This window comes from Poecilia reticulata, linkage group LG7 (genome assembly GCF_000633615.1).
Source record: "Poecilia reticulata strain Guanapo linkage group LG7, Guppy_female_1.0+MT, whole genome shotgun sequence".
NCBI classification, from domain to species: domain Eukaryota; kingdom Metazoa; phylum Chordata; class Actinopteri; order Cyprinodontiformes; family Poeciliidae; genus Poecilia; species Poecilia reticulata.
This window is the reverse complement of record NC_024337.1, coordinates 15,147,246-15,168,023: the sequence shown is the minus strand read 5'-3', so window position 1 is coordinate 15,168,023 and position 20,778 is coordinate 15,147,246. Positions and strand designations below refer to the sequence as shown.

Sequence of the window (20,778 nt, the reverse complement as noted above, 5' to 3'; positions counted from 1 at the left end):
TCCTGTGAGTCAGAGAGCACACATCTGCCGCACCGCTCCGGCCGACCCGAGTGTCGTCCACTGAAAGCCCCGACAGCTAACAGGTGGGAGCCTTGTTCGCCACTGCTGGAAAAACGAATGCTGTTCAGTCTTTTTCTTTTACAGTATAAAATGATAATCTTGAAATCCTGATTGTCTCGTAAAAGAGAAAAGTATGAAGAGGATTAGAGCCACTTAAAAAAAGAGAATTTGGATTTTAATCTAAGATCTCAGATTTTTTTTTTGTCAGAATTTTGACTTCAATCTTCTGAAGATGTCAAAAATATGCGATTAAAGTTATAATTCTAAAAAAAAAGGTACGAAATCCGGACAAATCTGCTTTGCAAATACCAGCTAATAGCGTCAATTAGCATTTCACCTAGGTAGTTCAACTTCCCAAGCTACCTGTTCTTTTGAACACGTTAGCTGTACGTTCCAAAAAAAAAGGAGCAAATTGAGTAATTTGCTGTGAGTGATTTGGGTTACATTCCAAGGAAAACTTTGTGACTCCACGAATTGGCAGATGTCCATGCTTTCAGGCGTCTGTCTGACAAAAGCAAAAACAACCTCTTGTGACTTTAAGAACCCTCTTGAGTAGAAATCTTGAGATGAAGTGAAAAGCTTCTCAAAACCCTTCTTAGGATCATCTACTATATCTGAAAATGATATGCCTTCTGATTAAATACAGGAGTTTTTCATGCATAATTGAACTTCAACTATTAGATGATGTGGCTATGGAGAGGCAATATTAAGCTGCCTCTGTTAAACCGCTGATCATCTGAAAATGGCAAAGCTTCTGAAAGCCAGTGTTGACATTTGGAAAATAAAGTCTGACATTTCAGAATCAGCTGGCAGCAGCTGAGAGGCATGAGGACAACGGGTCCAAAGAAAAGCCAGTGGCTGCTAAGCTCTCCATTATCACATAAAAGGAGTAGCTTGACAAAAAATTGCTTCAGCAGTGAAAACGGCTTTACACACTGTGACCGAACCCCAAGCTGTGGTTGGTTCAAAGCTGTTCAGTGGGAGATCAGTCCAGTTTATAATAACAACCATCCACATGTGGAATAATATGGGATTGGTTATTTAAGTAATGCATATCGCCAGTCTTTTTGAGTTACGACTTTTGACATGGATTTCCTCTCTGGACGATTCCTCCTTCCTCTCTCTCGGTTCGTGTAAAGGGAAATGGAGGGCAGTGGAAGCTGTGGGGGTGGACAACACGTGCCAGCCTTTGTCCCCTGAGCCGGCCGGAGCGGGCTAATCCACCCGGAGAGGGAAGAGATGAGGTCCAAGTTATGTCTGGTGCCAGCCGTGGCCGAAATACGCCACAAATGCTCTCATCAGGAGGCTGCTGCACGATTCGCAGCATAACCTCAGGATCAAATGAAGTCAAGTGTGTGAGGGAGTGCAGCTGAAGGAGCTGCCAGAAGTAGTCACCCTTTTCGTACCAGATGAAGGTTTAGGAAGAATTTCTGCTGTCCTGAATCAGTTAATCAGGAATTAGTTCAGTATATTTGTGCGAATTATTAATGCCCTGAAGAATTTAAGCCGGCCACTTCCAAACAATGGTGGCTCAAAAGGAGGCAAAGTACAAGGCCAGACTGAGAGAATTGTTTTTTTGTTTTTTTAATCAGGAGAATATAGTCATAATAGCAGAATAAAGATGTAGCATTGCCAGGCGAAATTTGTAAAATTGCGAGAAAAAAAGTTGTTTAAATGAGAAAATAAATCTCCGATAGAGAAATCAAGATAGGATGTGACTCATCAAGTCCGTATGGTTGTTTCTTCTTAACAGATGGTAGATTATGGAATGGTTTCAATCTATTGGTACTGATGATAATTTGATGCTGATGTATTAAAAGTTTAGGTATTTCCTTATTTGTAAAACCGATGTAAATGTACATCTTCACAGCTTTAAAATTCTAAAACGATAAACAAAAATATATTTCCAGTCATCTGAATAAGACCAAGCAATTGCAATTCTTGATCTCCATGGTGACCAAACCAGGGGAGCTAAACCAGGGGAGCTAATAGGTAAAATATATTTATACTTCAAGTTTGATTGTCATGAGAAAAGGACTGGTTATTTCTCTGTTGAGCTCCATAAACATTTATGCAGTTGTCAGCAGATTACTGCCCTGATCGCAGATTTAGCCAGCCTGACCAGCTGACCATCACTTTAGTCTTAAAGTTGGTGCTAAAAATGGAAAGATAAGAATGAACGCAATGACAAGTGTATTTAGAATGAGACTGGAACTAACTATTATTTTAGTTATTGACTATTAATCGATTAATCAGATTTTTAAAATGGTCACATTCTGCAAATTTTTAATTTAAGACTCTTTTATGCAATATAGGAAATAAATTAAAAGATTCAAGTAAATAATTAAATTCCTTTTTAAAGAAGAAAATAAACATTTTATTGCCTGGGAGGCAATAACAAGGCATGTTTGATCATTTGCAGCAAAAAGATACAAAAAAATACTTCTAATGTCAGTAAGTGAATATTGAGTTCTTTCTGCTTTCACTTCCTATCAGTACGGTGTAGGGCTGATCTGTTGATAATTTCTTCAATTAACCCATTAATAACTGGACAGCAAAAATTGCTTAAGAGATTTTGTTTTTACAGAATTTGAACCGCGTGCCACTTGTTCTGAACATCTTCACAGATAAAAGTTTTTCATCTTAAATGCAAATGTATTTATTTTCTGTCCAGTTTTGACTTAATTACTGCTTTTTGTGTGTTTTGCCTTCAGGCCTTTTTTGAATCTGCATCGTCCTGTTTGCAATCAATCGATTACCAAATCAGTTGACCATTACTTAAATAATTGATTAACCACGACTAATCACAATTAGTCTGATTCATCATTTCAGAGGTTATTCAGAATATTGTAAAAGTGAATACATATGGTTCCTCTGCACGTCAGCTGCTAGTCCCCCCCACTCTGACATCAGCAGTGTTTTTGTAAGGGCTGCATCATGGAGCAGAATGTGTTCATAAATCACATCTTTCTCTCTCTCAGGGGCTGGGGTGGGGGCTCCTGATGCGGCTGGGCGTGGATTCGGTGGTGGCGGCGGTTTCGGCAGTGTGTAGGTGGTTTGTGTCATGAAACCGCCGTAGACATGTTTCACCTCGCTGTCCGGAGACCACGTCTGTCATTGTGTTTTGACAGATCCGCACTGCTCCCCGAACGGCGTCTCGCCCCAACTCTCTCAGCGGGTGCAGCTCAAACACGTCTGGCTGCTGCTCCACAAAAACCCGATCTGTCACTGGCAGATTTATGGAGTGTCACAGAACTCTGTGAGAATGTGGGAAAGCACTAAACCGACTGGAAAACGGCTGTTTTCCTTTGAGATGAATGACCTTCGTGGAATTTGTTTGAGTTGTGTGGTAAAACATTGCTTTTTGGTCATTGAGTGATTTACGTCTCCATTTCCTTTTCAGGGCAAATATTGATGAAGTGGAGACAGAAGTTGTGGAGATCGAAGCAAAACTAGATAAGGTAAAAAATAACACTTACTATCCATCCATCCATTTTCTTTACACCCTTGTCCCTTTGTGGGGTCGGGAGGGTTGCTGGTGCCCATCTCCAGCTGACGTTCCAGGTGAGAGGTGGGGTTCACCCTGGACAGGTCGCCAGTCTGTCGCAGGGCAACACAGAGACACACAGGACACACAACCATGCACACACACACACACTCACACCTAGGGGCAATTTAGACAGACCAGTTAACCTGACAGTCATGTTTTTGGACTGTGGGAGGAAGCCGAAGTACCCGGAGAAAACCCAYGCATGTACAGGGAGAACATGCAAACTCCATGCAGAAAGACCGGGGCCAGGAATCAAACCCAGAACCTTCTTGCTGCAAGGCAACAGCACTACCAACTGCACCACTGTGCAGCCCTCCCTTCGAATATGATACCCCTAAATTAGTGCTAAAATAACATACTTTTTTCATACCCTATCCAATTTTAATCTGGCTTTCCTTTCTTAAAAGAAATGACAAAATAATGTTGTTGTTTTCTTATTTTAAAGTCCTGATTTCAAAGTCCAAATAAGTAGAAGCTGTGAAACACGCTTGTCAAACTAAATCCGTGAACTTTGGAAACCCAAGAAATGCATTGGTGAATTTTTTTTTAGATTTTTCAAAAATTAAAAATTCAAAAACAGAAATTTGATTAATTGATAAAATCCACTACACTAAGAGCACAAATATTCCACAAAGTACCGTGTATGTGAACGGAATCATCAGTATAAAAACATCTGTTATATAACAAGAGCTTATTGGGTGTTTTCACACCTAATAGTCCGGTAAACTCGCAACATTGGTTACAACATTTGTTACATTTTCAGATGCTGCAGTTCACTTTCACAATGCAATATATCAAACAAACCAAACCCATTGAAAAACTTGTTGCTTCCACCCCTCACCTGTGGTGACGCTGCACCAAGAACCACTGAAGGAAACGACACAAAAACTTCTGAAAAATACATTGAGCGCAACTTCTTTTTTAAAGATTTGTAAGCAAAAAATTGAGTAGCATCATATTTTAATGGTTGTAGGATTTCTCTTTTGGTTTTGGTAAAAAATAAAAAAAGCACAAGCCATTTCTCCCTCTGTCACTAGACTCGCATGTTTGTTTTGGTTGTATTTACCCAGAATGCCCTGTGCTATGTTCGACTTCCTGTTTTGAAGTGCCAGATTTCATCTCAACCAAACCGAAGTCAATCCACATCCTTTTTCAATCCACATCAGAGTTTGATTACACATTCACACCTCCCCAAATGGACTGGCTTTCTAGGCAAACAAACTAAAGTTCATTTAAAGTGGCCTAAACATGGCTGGTGTGAATGCAGAACATTACTGAACACACGTCTTGGCGCATACATCAGCCGCAAAGCCAACAACAAAAAGCCGCAAGGGAAGTTATGATGAACTTGCTAGCATGATGTCTGTTGTGGCTTTTGTTGTTTTGTTGTGGCTTCTATTACTATTTGTTCTTGGGACATTTTGTTCTGTTACGGTTTTTGTTGTTGTTTTTGCTTGTTTGTCTTATTCCATTTCCCTTTGGGATTAATAAATCTCTATTAATTGAATTGTTGCAGTTTGCAAAGGCAGTTTTTACATTTTGTTGACCCTTCAGGGTCTGCATAAAAACACTTATATAGGAGCCAATAAGTTACAAACAGTAGAAGCAGCAGCCTCAAATCTGCTGTTTATGACGTTATGTGATCAAGCTGCTGCATCGATCAGATTAAAATAATTCTCTTTCAGTCTTGGCTTCATTTGCTGTATAAGAAAGATCATTTAAATTCTATACACATGATTGATTCCACATGCTCTGAAGGGTAGCATGTAGCTCTCTGTACCTTTTTATGGAAAGGGACAGACATATAGACCTCATGTTTTTTGTTTTGTTTTGTTTTTTTTTACAATCTTGCATTGATCAAAAGTAAAGGATGTCTGGTTGTAATCAAGAACATCAAAAAGAGAGAAAAGGGTAGAAGAAGGAGAAAGAACGCTACATTTTTCATGCTACAGCATGTTGCAACACACATCAGACGCAGTGTTCCTGTTAGACTCAGAACTTACATCCAAGCAGTACCTAATCCCGTACGCCTAACATTAATCAGTTTCCCCGCTGGCTGCCTTGTTTTCTGCTTAATTGACATCAAATGTCACTCTGTCCTTTTAAACAGTTCAGTGAGAGGTCATCAAACTGTGTCTTGGCTTTCAGAGCCTCCAGTTGCCCTTTAATGAGGAAGCCAGATGCTTTTCCTGTAATACTTGTGTCAGGAGTCCATCTGGTCCTGTTCTGACCCTGACCCTGACTCTGTATGTCGGACGGAGACTGGATTAGTCAGGCTGGCCTTTTAATGCCATCAATACTGGAAACCTCTGTGATTTTTATCTTCTAATCTTCCATCCATCATTTCCAGTCTTCAAACCCAGTAACATCTTTACATGTAAAATAACTTAAACCTCTGGGGATATATTGTAGAGTGATGCAGGAAAACTGGTCCATGTGTTTGCTACTGCTTGGCAGGACAATTTTCATTTTTTCTCCCAAATTCGTAGCTCTGTAAAAGCCCTTCAACTGATCCCAAATGCTGCAGCAATATTAAAATTAAAAGGAGAGATCATCCATCCATAGTCTATGCCTGCTTATCCATTCGGGGTCGCAGGGCAGCTGCTGCGGTCTCCTGCGGTCATCAAATATACCCTGGAGAGATCAGCAGTTCATCAGAGGGCAGAAATCATATTTCTTCATTTTTAGCTTCTAATCATGATGATTTTTACATGTGAAGCTCTGAATGACCCAGTTATATCCTGTTTTATACATTTCTTATTCTTCTATATGTTTCCAACAGAGCACTGCTTTCAGACTGTATGAGTGAATTATATTGGATTGAACTGGATCTCAACTGGATTTTATATAATTGGACATGAATTGAAGATTTTTTTTTCCAAAAGTAGAATTTGAAGCTGACTTTTTCTTTATTTGGCTCCTTTCCTGTGGAAACATCTGCTAGTTTCTTTCCATAAAGCTTACTCTCTGCCTACTTTTGAGACCATACACTGTAAAATATTTTGAAAGTGGTTTAACTTGAAAATGAAGTTTCACCTTCTGCCTTGAGAATGCAAGTAAAGTCAACAAGAATATAATTTTGAATTTAAGAAAGTTGATTTAACAACCAGAGACAAGTTTCTAAACATTGTTTTTGAAGTTCTAATATCTGTGAAACATTTTGACTTAATAGTGTAGTTTAAACCAAATATCTTTTTCACCAAGTTGAACAAGCACACATTTCTGTATTATTTTCATGCACATTTTCAAGTTAAAATAGCTACTTATTTTAAGTTAGAATAACTTAAACTGAGTAAAATAGAACAAAAGAGAAATGCTACAACTAGCAAAATCTGACGCCACTCTATTCTTGTTTACATTTTGTGAAAAGGGAAATTGCGCTCAGTGTTTTCTTCAGAGGTTTTTGTTTCATTTCCTTCAGTGGTTCCTGGTGCAGCGCCACCACAGGTGAAGGAGGGAACTGGTTTTTCAAAGGGTTTGACTCATTTGAAAGGGAAGCACCCCACCTGAAAATGTAACAAATGTTACAACTTTGTTCCTCAGTTGGACCAAGTCTGCTGGACTATCAGCTGACGGTAAAAACATCCGTAGCTTCTTCTGTAGAAACTACTCCAGGTCAACTGTTTGTGCGTGTATGTGTTTCTACTTTCTGCCCTTTCAACACCCAGCTGGTTGCAGCACAGGGTCAGAATGATCTGAAGCTAAATTTGGAATATTTTTGGCCAAAATCATTTTCATTTGGACTTAAATAGATCCAAGCTCAGTGCAACAACAACTGAATCATCAAAAATCAAAAATACGACTTTGTTTGGACTCCATGAATCATTTATTAATTGTTTGATTGAACCATCTGGGTGACTTTTCTTCCCCCTCCAGCTGGTGAAGCTATGCAGCGGGATGATCGAGGCTGGGAAGGCGTACATCAGTGCCAACAAGCTGTTTGTCAACGGCATCCGGGATCTGTCTCAGCAGTGCAAAAAGGATGAGATGATCTCGGTGAGGTTCTGACAAGTTCACTTTCATTCCACCTGCAACATACAAAACTGTCTTTTATTTACTTGATCTTTAAAGTGTTGTCAGTGAAGGAGAAATCCCCTAATGTTTTGGGTGTTGGCCTTGCAGCTCTGTATTTATGTGAACAAATGTTATTACTAACAGATTAGTCAGTGAGAATAAGGTCAGGCCTGGAAGAATTTGGTTGGACTTTCAGACTGTTTTAATGGTTGAAGACAAAAGCTCTAATAAAAGTCTCCATGGCTTCTGCCTTGTGATTCATGTTTTCACTTTCCATAATAAAGTAAGGAATGAATCAGGGAAAGACGTGAATCAGCTTCAGTAATAGCTATTTCCAGTAGGTTGTTAAAAAACACCTCTGTTACATTCCTTCGCTTTGACGTCCAGACCACTTTCCTCCAGCTGGAAGTCAAATAAATAATGTTTTTTTTTGTGACAGCTTTTATTTGCTTCCTTGTTTCTCAATAGGTTAGTAATGGTAGAAGTAAGAAAAATTGTTTCGTGCATTTTGTATTTTTTTTCTACAGGAGTGCCTGGAAAAGTGTGGGGAAAGCCTGCAAGAGATCATAAACTACCACATGGTAAGTTTAATTTATAATGGACTGCTAATACAGTACAGTAACACAATGCGAGCTCACAGCAAGCATGTCTTCCATTTAGTACAATGGGATGGCCACATTTTCACTAACTTCACTCACTATCAGTATCATATTCCACACAACAAACATTTAATTTCTACATCAAAGCACACCGGTTTAGTAAGAGCAAACTAAATTTGTTTTTATTTATTTATATGTTGCTTTATACATCAATAAAAACAAGTGTAATCAATGAAAGATTGTGATGGATTCTCATCTGCTTTTCCAAATAATAATAATAATAAAAAAGTTCAACCATAATTTCCATTTTGAATATCATTATTGCGCAATTTATTCCCTTTTTGGCTTTTCAAACGTCCAGTACTCACTCTGTACTTCTGTAAATTACTGGTAACTAAAACATTTTTACAATGCTGATTTAAAAAAACAAAACAAAACAAAAAAACAATCTGGTCTTGAAACTCCTGTGCATCAACATTCCCAGCCACTTGTGCATTGTTTTGGCATGGAGTGCTTTATGTAGAATCTTTCAGTAATCCTTTTTTTTTGTTTGCATTCCTCAAAATGTACTATGCCATATCACAAGATGTTCATCCAACATAAATAACAGTGTCGAGAGGACACAATTTCTGATTTACTGTTATGTGTTGGTTTGCAAATCATCAGGTTATTTACTTTAGCTGTAGAGGAGTCTGTTGTGAGTGATCCAAAGTCGACGTCACGCTGTGAACTTTACACAGCGTGGCAGATAAGGAGGATTTGTGTAATATTTCTAAGCAAAAGCAAATTGATGGCAGATATTTTTTTGCATCTTATATTTGTGGTTATTTAGTAAAATATTATGTGGACTGTAGTGTCAGTAAGTTAATATTTTTTTGGTGTCTGGGAAATTAGCCGTTTCAAAAACCTTCCAAATGTAGTGCAACAAATCTGCTAGCACTGCCCTTCTGGTAGCAACCCCAGCAAAGCCCAGCCTGTTACCTAGCAACCCCAGCGAAGCCCAGCCTGTTACCTAGCAACCCCAGCGAAGCCCTGCCTGTTACCTAGCAACTCCGGTGAGCCCCATCCTGTCACCTAGCAACCCAAACTGAGCTCCAGGACATTTGGTCAGTTGGCTTTACTGCTTTATGTGCTTTACAATGGCTGCTGGAAAAGACAAGTGTTTTTGTGTTGATTTACCATCCAAAACCTATCATAATAATGCTGCCTTCTTGCTAGTTGTCCAGGAGACTCTACTTACACTTTTCAAAGATGTACGGTTGTATAATTGTGCACCTGTTTGCAGCCATTTTCATGTGTGTGTGTAAACGTAGAATTGGGAGGGAGGCGTGGCCAGCAGCAGCTTATTTGGATTTAAAGTGACAAGAGGCCCTAAAACAGCTCATTCTGAAAGGAGTTCAAAATAGACCGAACTGAGCGGACTAAAATCTCATCATGTAAGAATGATTTTGTCCAAAAATGAATTGAACATGTTTTGTATCGCCCAGACCTATCCTACTCTGTTCGTTTTTAACAGTGAGATTTAACAGAATCAGCCATGATTTATGGCAGACAAAATTGGACTCTTTTAAAAGATGTAACTGAGCAGCTTTGTTGTCGTGCATTTAACTTCCTGCTCTCTGCTGAAGTCTCATGACCGGTTTGAAAATAGCAGCATGAAGGAACAACAAATTTGAGTTTGTGCTCGCAAACAAGAAAATTAACTTCAATTCGACTTTACTCTCCGTAAATACATTGTAAACATTAACTTAGTGGAAGTGAATTTGAAAATATGTTGATTTTTTTTCTAGAAGCTTCTTACTGTTTTATTCCTTTGTAAAAGCTTCCATTTGAAATTGTGTTGTCAGACTGACCAATCACTGATAAAGGCCATGTCAAATTCTGGTCCACTCATTTTTTAGTGTTTGGTTGCAGAAGATTTACTTTTTATAGGTTTTTGCATTATTTACTTGTTTTTAAAGATATTTTTAGATTTTTATGTTTAAACATTGTTGTAGTTTTTGCATCAGTTGGTGTAGCTGCTTTGATCTGATAGTTTAAGTTAACCAATGAAAGCACCACTAAAAATTGAGCTTTTGAGCTACATTAAAGCTGTATATGCATATTTTTCAATTCTGCTTTAATTCTAACTTTGCTTCAGTGTTTGCTCAAAAGAAATGCCAAATGTGGAGTTTTTCCAAACACTGTCTTCTTATTTCTGGCTTTAGTGTTTCATTTTTCCCTCCACTTGAGCATGTGCTTCACTGCTGTGTTGCTTCCCCTCCTCACTTTTAAGGCTCCTGACCTTCTTCACCTCTGTGGCTCTCTGTGGTCCTTCGAAGTCCTCTAACTTTAACCAACAGTGCTGCAAATTGCCCAGCCTCAGGCTGCTTGTGTGTACAGTCTCTGACATTCCTCTCTGAAGCTGCAACGATTGGGAGTCCTAATCAGCTACTCCTTTCTTTCCATTTGCTCCCAATCTATTGATGTGGAAAGAGGCCAGAGTTTTGAACAGCAACGGGAGCTTAAATGGTTCAGGTCATGTTGGCAGGCATAGATTAGATTTAGCTGCTGAACAATAGTAACCCTGCACAACCTTGACATTTTGCAGAGTGCATTACATAAACTGCATGTGTGGATGTTGTAGGGACCCCATTAGCTCCTCTGTGGGTTCAAGTTCCTGCTTTAACAGACCAAAGGGGCTTTGGAAAGTATTTTAAAGACTTCAGTTTCATTTCAAATTTTCCTTGGCTGCTGCATGATAATAAAGTCAGTCATAAAATGTTTCTGAATGAGACTGCAGATTGTTATAACCTTGCATACTAGACTTTGGACACTATCACTAGTTGAGAATTGTGGATTTATTAGCTTTTTTGGGGGTTCAAGTCTCACCGATTCAATGTTTTTTTATGTAACTGTAATGAATATAATTCTGGGAACAAGTTGTTGGCACTTACAGATGTCCCCCATTTTCACTTGTTTTATTACTCTTAAATGTTTAAATTCTTTAGACTTTCGAAAATATACAAAAAGCAAAGTTTCAAACTATGATTATATTTATTAAGAAACAAAAAGCTATTCAGAATACGCAGAAATTGAAGAAATCTGTGAGGAGGCAAATATGTTTTGACAGCACTGTCAAGATATTTTCATGTTGCACTCAAAGATTTGAATATGAATATGTCTAATAATTTGAATTACACTGAAGGAAACCAACTGAAGGAAAGCATATATTTCCAACCTCGTTGGTTTAATTGTGACATATGAACATGATAATATGCGGAACTGGAAGTTAGCGGCTAAAGATCCAGAGCGACACAAGAAAAAGTCATTATTTTAATCTAAGCAGTTTGCACGGTTTCAATCTCTACTCCATATGAGGAAATTGGTGCAACTTGCCAAGAAAAAGTCCTACAGACGAGCTCCTGTAAAAACACAAACTGGTGTGAACGTTTAGGCGGAGAAGAGATTTTTTGGGGGTGGAGGGTGGAAAATGCCTGGTCAGCAGTGAGTGGATGTTACAGTAGAGAATTGTTTGACAGAGGACTGTTTCTCTGCGACACTGGTGATATTTCTTCTTTTTAAACACGGTGACCACAAGAACAAGAACTTTTGCATCTGAACCAGTAAAAATATACATCAAACTGGTGCAAAAGTCTTTCTAGCATGCCAAAAATATCAATGGTGATGTCGAATTTGCATGCACAGCCCTCAAAATGTAATATTTTTACAAAAATAACATCCCAGGAGTTCTTCTCTCCATAATATTGCATTAACGGTTGAGGTTTGGCACAATATGAGGCTCTACAAAACCATCCTGGTACCATTGAAGTAAATCTTAACTTAAGAGAATGAAGGGCTGACTTGAGCTTGGGCCATATGGGTGGTCTTATTATTTAGCTAATTGAACAATAATAATTATTTTCAGATCATTTGTGTTAGCTTTGTAACCACAAACAAGAGTTTTATGCCACTGCTGTGATGACCACTACATAAAATTTGCTTTTATATACCAGTTCTTAACCTATATTTTTTTCCCCAGAACCTTTCTATCCACCAAAGTCGTTTGTTGTGTGCATTTCAACTCCAGAGTCCAAAACCAGGCTTTTTACGTAGATTAAGTACTCAGACTGTGAGCAGTGCAGGAGTGTGGCATTGAACTAGGAACACAGATCTCCACCAACCACTACAGCGGAGTCCAGAACACCATTAAATTCTGTAAAATCCAGCCATAGTGCAGTTATGGTTTGAAAGCCACATAGTTCAGTACCAAAGCTGTGTGGAAATTTGTAGCTAGATTGAATTATAATTGAGCTGCACTGAGACGCCTCCTGTCTATTTATGGGAGAGAGGAGAGGACAGCGGAGCTCAGATCAGAAAAATAAACTCGCTATAAAAAGATATAATTTTGGAAACTTACATCGTGGTTAAGCACTGAAGCTGAATTAAAATCACTTGTAGCTCAGAAGAGAGCCAAGATGTGGCTTTTAGGAACATTAGCCACACACACACACACACACGCACACACACACACACACACACACACACACACACACACACACACACACACACACACANCACACACACACACACACACACACACACACACACACACACACACACACACACACACACACACACACACACACACACACAAAATTATCACTTAAAAGAACTAAAGCAAAAACCCGCCACAGAAAATTAAATCAGTCTCATTTCACATTTCAACCAAAATTCAGACAAATTACATCATATACCACTTTTTGTTGGTCAGCAGACCAGTTATTTTTCTGCTGTTGTGGCTCATACATGAACGGCTGCACGCCCTAACATTTCCTGACCATAGCATGATCTCTTCATCCTTGTGATATTCTGGAATGATAAAACATTAATACTGCTCATTTATCTTGGTCAAGGGAAGCCATTACTCTTTTCTGTTTACTTCTTAACTTGTGTTCCCCGTGATACACTGTCCCTCCTTTTAATCAACTTTTTCACACATTCTGCTGATTTTGTATTTGTTTTCTCATCTTTTTTCCCCCTCAAAACAAATACAAGTCATAAAATCATCTTCTTCACACGATCACACTGAAAAGAGTGAGATAAGTGGTGAGATAAAGCTTTTAAGAAGAACATTTTTGTTTAACCAAGAGATTCCTGCATTACTTCCACAACTAAGAACAATGTCCCTTCATTGACCTTAAACACACACGCTACGAAAGAGTCAAAAGATCCAATTCCCTCAAGTGGTGATAAATGTTAATCTTAGTGCACTGACTCGAGAAACATTTTAGTTTTTTGTGAAACCTCTAATGTTTATTTCATTACATTGTCGGCAAAGGAGGCCGAAGCTGCGTCAAAGTTTTTCTTGAGACTATCCGATGTCTTGTTTTATAGAACAAGTAGACGTGACTTTTGATTTCCTGGCACTCCGTAAGTTTATTATATGAGAGCTTTGAAACTTTAATGTTAAAAAGTTTTTTTTGTTGTTTTTACCGCTTCCCACCTCGTACGAATTGTAGATGTTTGATCTCCATCCGTCTGTCAGTGATTCTGTCAGGCCGACAGATCTTCTGTTTTGTCTGGTTCGGTGTGTGCGGCTTGGCCTGGGATCAGCTGGCGTCCTCCACCGTTGGCTCAGCTGGGCTTTCAGCCTCTCGTTTTTCCCTCTTCTTTCCCTCCAATCTATCAGAGCTGACAGTCTTAGTGGACAATAATATAATTCATCAAAGGTTTTCTTTGTTTCTTTGATGTAAAGTGGAACAGGGAGGGTGCATGCGAGTGCAGCATGACGAGGGGATTCCCTCGAGACGAATCAGCAATGTGGAGGAACATTTTTGCCCTCTTCTACACGCTCGTTTTTCAGTCAGAGAGCGCAGCATCCGTATTTAACTGTGTTGCACTCCAGCCGCGCCTCAATGAATAAGAAATGATGATGGTTATATCTGCCACCGGAGAAGGATTTCCCTCTTTGTGCACGCTCTGCTGCCCTTTTGCAGCACACTCTCAAGAATATTAAATGGCAGTGTGCGCATGGGAGCTCTGAGTGCCAGCCATGCTTGTCGCACCCACGCTTAAATGACTCTAAAACCCTGGGAAGATAAACAAAAAGCACATACGGTTGAGCATAAACGTGCAAAGACATCAGCACTGATCTATGAGAAGTGCTAAGGAGTCTTGGCCCATGCTTGCCTCAATTTCCTGGTGGCTTTTGCCAGTCCAGCACTACGCTCCAGGACAAACACGCTCTGTTGGGGTATTGGTGGAGAGCAAGCCAAGTCTAGCTCCTTCCTCCTCCAGAGATTTTTTCGTTCACGTGGACAGAAGAAACGGTGTGACCTGAGCAACAGTCAAGGTTCCTACGCAGTTAATGACTTGACTTACAGTCACATTGTCTATATGATAAATAACTGAATTTCATTGAATATGTTTTTCAGTACTGGTTTTTAGGTAATAGAGGCACATAGTAGTTTTGTTGTCAAGACTACCTGACACAAGAGTCAAGATTAAGACCTCCAGTGGGTCAGGAGATTTTCAAGACCTAAAGTTTAACACATGGTTCAAGATTAAAGTGGTTGCAAAGGTTCAAATACCCATTTCATTCAAATATACCTCTTCTCACCTTTGGTATGTTGGGACACAACCAAGAAAATAAGCCTCTTGTTTCCTTCCTTCCCTCCATCCATCTTTGTCCACAATTTAAGCAGGTACCATGTTTAAAGTTGCAGTATGTAACTTTTATAAACAATATGTTATTTTAACATATTGCGACACTAGTATGAGACAGGTCATCTGTGAACAAATTAAGCTTCTCCACCTCCACCAAGTGCTACTATTGCTGTCTGAACAATTGTAGCACTCTGGGTCAGAAACAATCAATAAGATCCAGGAGAAAGCTTAGTGCTGTCAGTCAAGCTCGTGTATGCGCTGTTAAATGTCCTAATGGTGGGAAAACAACTTAGCATTACAGGAAAACTATTTACACCGTGTTTATGGTGGGCATGCTAATTAGCCTGAGCATTCACTCCAGGCTTTGGTGTGAGAAACTAGCTGAAGCTTAGCAGAGAGCAAGGGGGAGGGTTTGAGCAGCACGTACACAATCATGGTTGGTAGTGTCTGATCTGGCGGTGTGTTTCTGCAGATGGTAGTAGGACCACAGGGAAAAGGCAGAGCAGCTAATTTTTTTTCACGTATTATTTGCCTCTTGTCACACCGTAGTCACAGTTTTAAGAAATGTTACTTTAATTTTTTTTATTTATAAAAGTTATCTACTGCGGCTTTAAAGTCTAAGCTCTAAAATTGTCAGAGATGTCTGGAAATATTTTGTAACCTTTTTTCATCAATTTTAGCTTTCTTAGAGCTTGATTAATTATAGATGTAGGTTTGGCTCTTTCACATGCATTAGTAATGAGAGGAGACTGACTCTAATATTCAAATAAAGACTTCCATATGAGCCGTCATCACTTATTCTTGAAAAACACAGATGTGCAAAGAAAATCCTCATCATTCATTCTTGAATTTCCTTTTAAAAATATTACATTGATGTAATGTAATATGTCTTATATTATAATAACTGGGCTTTTTAATCTATAAAGTCAACCATGGATCCATAATACTTTTCCTTGATCTGAGGACATTTCTACTCATGTCCCATATTTTTCTTGTATGATTCTTTTAATCCATTATCTGAGAGCAAAGATATGGTTCTCTTATTTGTTGACAACAGTTTGATGGATAAAAAACACATTTCTCTAAACCTGCAGGATTTTAACAGAGCTTGACAGGCAGAGTGTCTGGCCATCCTTAAAAAGTCTTAAATTCATGTATCTAAAATTAAGCCTCAACATTTCCTAAATTCATTTAAAAAAGTAAGTTGGCCTTAAATAATCACAAGTCTTAAATGTTGTCTTACCTTTGCTATTTAACCTCATATTTTGTATGTTTTTTTTTCGTTGTTTATTTTTGTTTGTGTTTCGTTCATCACATTTTATGACTTAAGATGGTTGAGGCTATTGGTAACTAGATTCTAATATGTCTTTGCTACATAGCTAGTTAGATTTTTGTGTGCATCATAGGTAATTTCAAATTTATCGACAATTGGCTGGACGACAGTCACGCATCTCTGTGGAGACCCAGATATTAAATTCCATTCATAATGGTCTTAAAAAGCTTTAAATTTGAGTTGGTGAAACTCAAATTTAAACCTGTTTTCTCCCCATCCTGTGAAAGTTTGGCGACAGTTGCCACAAAGCCGTCTAAGAATGCAACAAGCTGCAAATTTAGCAGGCCAAGACGTCTTTTAACACACAAACACCATAGACTGTGGAATGCTGGGTTAGCCGTCAGCTTTTAGTGTGTGGCTAACATGGTGCCACCATCCACCTCAGACCTGCCACCTCCGTGCTCAAACTAACCTGATGCTGCGCTGTGATGTTTGTTACTGCTGCTCTGCTTGTTTTGCTTTCACTCACCATGCATTGGGTGGCTTGCATCGGCACCTCCAAGACATATTTCTTTTTAAAGAGTCCGTTAAACCGCATTTAAGAGGCCCATTCTAGTGCTAAGGAATGTAGTTGGAATCTACAATCTCAATGCCGAATACTTATTTTAATCCAGTTGTTTTACAGGGCAGTAAAATGTATTCTTAAAACCAAAATCATCACAAAAATGACCCCCTTCGGTGGTTTCTGGAAATCTTCTAAAACTCACCACTTCCATGTTATATATAGAGTTTAAATCTGTCCTGTAGATTGAGGCTGGAGCAGTATAGCTGCTCATGTGTGGATGACAACATGTAGGTTTGGGTTGGATCTCCTGTTCTGCATTGAATGTGACTGCTGGGCGACACTGAACCAAAAGCCTCTCCTCCTCCCCTCCCTCTCTGCCCAAGTGACCTATTTAACAGCAGCAGCAGACGATGCGTTCAAGGGGCGCAGGAGACGTGGAAGGGGGCCTGAACTTAAATCCGCATGTTGTTGTATTACAGTAGATATGTTTAAATTAGAGCCGCATTCCCCCATCCATTGGTTTCTTCATGCAGTCTTGATCAATTATGAATCACTTGTACGCATCATGTCGAAACAAATAGAAAAGATGTTCTTTGGCGCCCCCTATTGGAGAAAACATACAGAAGGGGACTCCCCTCAAAGTGACTAAATTTGAAATATTTTTGTGCTTTACTCTTCTGATAGATTTAAGATAAACCAATTTAACAATCCACTAGTTTTGTTTGATGTAATCAGTCTATTTTTTCCCTCCACAATCCTTTAACAAGTGACTGAAACTTATTTTTGTTTTGTTTTTTTCTTTCAGATACTGTTTGATCAAGCCCAGCGTTCTGTGAAGCAGCAGCTGCACAACTTTGTGAAAGAGTGAGAAAATCAGCAAACATTTTAAAACCTAGCCTAATTTTTTTTTTCCACTTCACGTTAATGCACTACTTTTGGTTGGTTTAAAATATAAAATCACAATCAAATGTATCGAAATTTTGTATCTTTAGCTTGATAAAATGTAAAGAAGTTTAAGGATATAAACTATTTTTCAAGCCACATGTCTTTTTTTTTACTCTGCAACTGATTTTATTGTGCTTAAAATACTAATCTGGGAACAACTTATGCATCAGAAACATCTGAAATTGTCAACAATGACATAAAATACCCAGAATTTAGAATTTTATGATGAAGTTTAGTGTGAAGTGTGAAAGAATTGTCTGGTTTTATCTGTATTTTTTGTGTCTATTCTTGACAGGGATGTTCGGAAATTCAAGGAGACCAAGAAGCACTTCGACCGGGTGCGGGAGGATATGGAAATAGCGCAGGTGAAGAACGCTCAGGCGCCCAGGAACAAGCCGCACGAGGTTGAAGAAGCCACCAGCGCGCTCAGCATCACCCGAAAGTGCTTCCGACACCTTGCTCTGGACTACGTCCTGCAGGTTAGGAAAATGAGCAGTGCAGATACTCAGACACTTGGAAGAAAATCGACCAGTTACATCGACAAAGAATGTGGTTTAGTCTGTTTGCCAGCAGCAACAACTGTACTTCCCTTCAGTTGTTTGTTTCATTTTATTTTAACTCCAGCAATGACAGCCGGCGGGGCATAAAGGAGACTCATTCAGAGTGGTCCCACGGGTTGTTCTGCTCATGTTTTTCTGCTTCAGTTTGTCTCCTGGCATCCTTCTCATGCAGCTCTTAGACATCTGACCCTTTTGAACCCCTCATTTAATGTGTCTCTATGCAGAGAAGGTCAAAGCTGCAGGGCATTTCACTGAACATCTAAGTGACAGATTAAATGTAGCACAAAATATCTTTTAGGTTTGCATCGGTACGACATGCAGTGTAAAGCTTTTAACTCTGGAAATCCCCCTGGGGCTGTGTTCGCTGCCGCAGTGTGAAGGGAAAAAGTCAATGTGGCCATGTGCAAGAGGGCACGTTGAGGATTGTCTTTGTCAAAGTTAACTCCGGTCAGGCTTTATGGTGTTCCTGCACTTTTTGAAAAAGGAGACAAAGGGCTTCCACTAGAGGGAGTCATCTCCCCCATATAGCTGGATTTCACTAATGTCTTTTGTTTTACTCTGCAGATTAACGTTCTTCAGGCAAAGAAGAAGTTTGAGATCTTAGATGCGGTACGTCAGAAGAAATTTGCAGACACATCCACTTATGATCTGAGACTTCCAGCTGATCTCTAATGTTTTCCATGCAGATGCTGTCCTTCATGAATGCCCAGTTCTCGTTGTTCCAGCAGGGCTACAACCTCCTTGATGAGCTCGACCCGTACATGAAGAAACTTGCTGCTGAGGTGAGCAAAGTTAATGCGAGTCCCAAGCCTCTGTGCCTTCACGGATGCCAACAATCGGTTTTTCCATGATTCCTACACATTGAGGGAAAGTCTGCAATTAGATTTAGATATTTTCAAGTTCTAAATAAGTACGGCTAAAATTATATCCTGTTGTCTAAATGTTGCATCCATCCAACAATCTGTGGTTGGGGGGAGAAGGTATGAACCAGTAATTGTGTTTTCTCATTTTAAATGATAATGTGTCAAACTTGGATTTGAGATTTCCCCAAATTGGCTCAATGATGCAAAGTTTAGGACACATATCTTCTCCAAGCATAACATTTATTGCTGTGACCGCAAAGTTATATTTAGGTCTCTTCACTCCAAATAATTTTGTTCAACAGCTTCTGATGTTTGTTTCTATGCTCTTTGCTTTAGTAATAGCTTTATCTAGGGAATCAACCATGCAGCCCCATATTTCTCAAAGTGCCCCCTTTTGTAAATCTTGATACAGCTTCACCACTTTTTTCTTGGTCCAGTTGAACAGCTGAATTTATTTGGCTTAAATTAAACATGATTCCTTATTTCCCACTTCTTCATTAGCGTTTGAAAAACTTCTGATTGGATTTACCAATTCCTGTTTTACAACATCATTACCTGTATATATAAACTTGTAAGCAGCACGAATATAGGATGTACTTTGTGTTCACATTTGCCATTTTGAACTGACTTTCAGCTCGATCAGCTGGTCATTGATTCTGCCATGGAAAAGAGGGAAATGGAACATAAACATGCAACTATTCAGCAAAGGGTGAGTTACTGTTTCATCCTGTTTTCCTCTTGAATATTTGAATAAGTCTGTGTTGAAAATAATAAATTGCCTTAAGTTAATTGTCCTTATCAGATGCCCACAGAATTTTATGCTATGCTGATGATGGTAGCCTGTTTGTACCCAGTATTTTAGTCTTTGCATGTCTTCTGTATGTTGTGATGTTTCTGCCACAAGTTTGTATCTTTAAAAAGATGGACAGGTTGCTGCTGAGCTCCTCCTTTTGAGTTTCAGTTGTGACTTGTTCCTTAGCATCTGTTGTGACCGAGAAGGGATTAGACCTGTGCAGCTGGGAGGTGTTTAATTAATCTGCCAAACAAAGTACGCCGCATTGATTTAAGCTTCAAATCAGGTGGAACTAAGTGTTTTAGGACGTTTTAATCCTACTGTTGTCGTCTGTAGATGGTTGGCAACTGTCAGCACATATGTGTGCCGATCCATAAGCCAGAGCTTCAAAGCACTTTTAGTCTTGTAAGCTACTGACTGCAGAGTTTATTTGTATTTTGGTTAAGGTGACCCTATAATAGCACTGGCAAACCCAGACTGGGTTGAATTAGAAATGACAGTAACTTGGTGGTAATTACAAATTGTTGAAATTTTCTTGGACCATTTCTTCTATTTGAGTATGATTTAGGAAGATAATTAGTTTTCAGTACTGGTGTTGCTGTGGATGTTTTCTTTTAAGTGCCAATTAGTAGCCACCAGAATAATAGGGACACAGAGTTACATCTTGCCAATTGGCGCAGCATTTATGATATTGTCAGATCTCAGGAAGACATTGTCAGACATCAGACTAAGCAGCCTCCAATATCAGACTGAAGACCTACTACAGACTTTGAACTCCATCAGTCCATACCCCATCAGACCGAACTCCATCAAGCCAAACCATCTTAAACAGAACCCTGTCAGGCCAAACCTTATCAGTTCAAACTGCCTCAAACCAAACCCCATCAGACCAAACTACCTGAACCCAA

General features: G+C 39.1%; 1 protein-coding gene across 1 annotated transcript in view; it reads left to right on the top strand.

Moving 5' to 3' along the window:
- acap2b (ArfGAP with coiled-coil, ankyrin repeat and PH domains 2b) overlaps positions 1–20,772 on the top strand; it is a 44,630-nt gene extending 23,858 nt beyond the window's left edge. Inside the window, exons 2-9 of the mRNA XM_017305992.1 lie at positions 3,464–3,521; positions 7,487–7,606; positions 8,152–8,205; positions 17,515–17,573; positions 17,950–18,133; positions 18,779–18,823; positions 18,901–18,996; positions 19,712–20,772. Of these exons, the coding sequence (XP_017161481.1) occupies positions 3,464–3,521; positions 7,487–7,606; positions 8,152–8,205; positions 17,515–17,573; positions 17,950–18,133; positions 18,779–18,823; positions 18,901–18,996; positions 19,712–19,819 (724 nt within the window). The 3' untranslated portion in view covers positions 19,820–20,772. The remainder of the gene's footprint in view (positions 1–3,463; positions 3,522–7,486; positions 7,607–8,151; positions 8,206–17,514; positions 17,574–17,949; positions 18,134–18,778; positions 18,824–18,900; positions 18,997–19,711) is intronic.
- Positions 20,773–20,778: the final 6 nt, after the last annotated feature.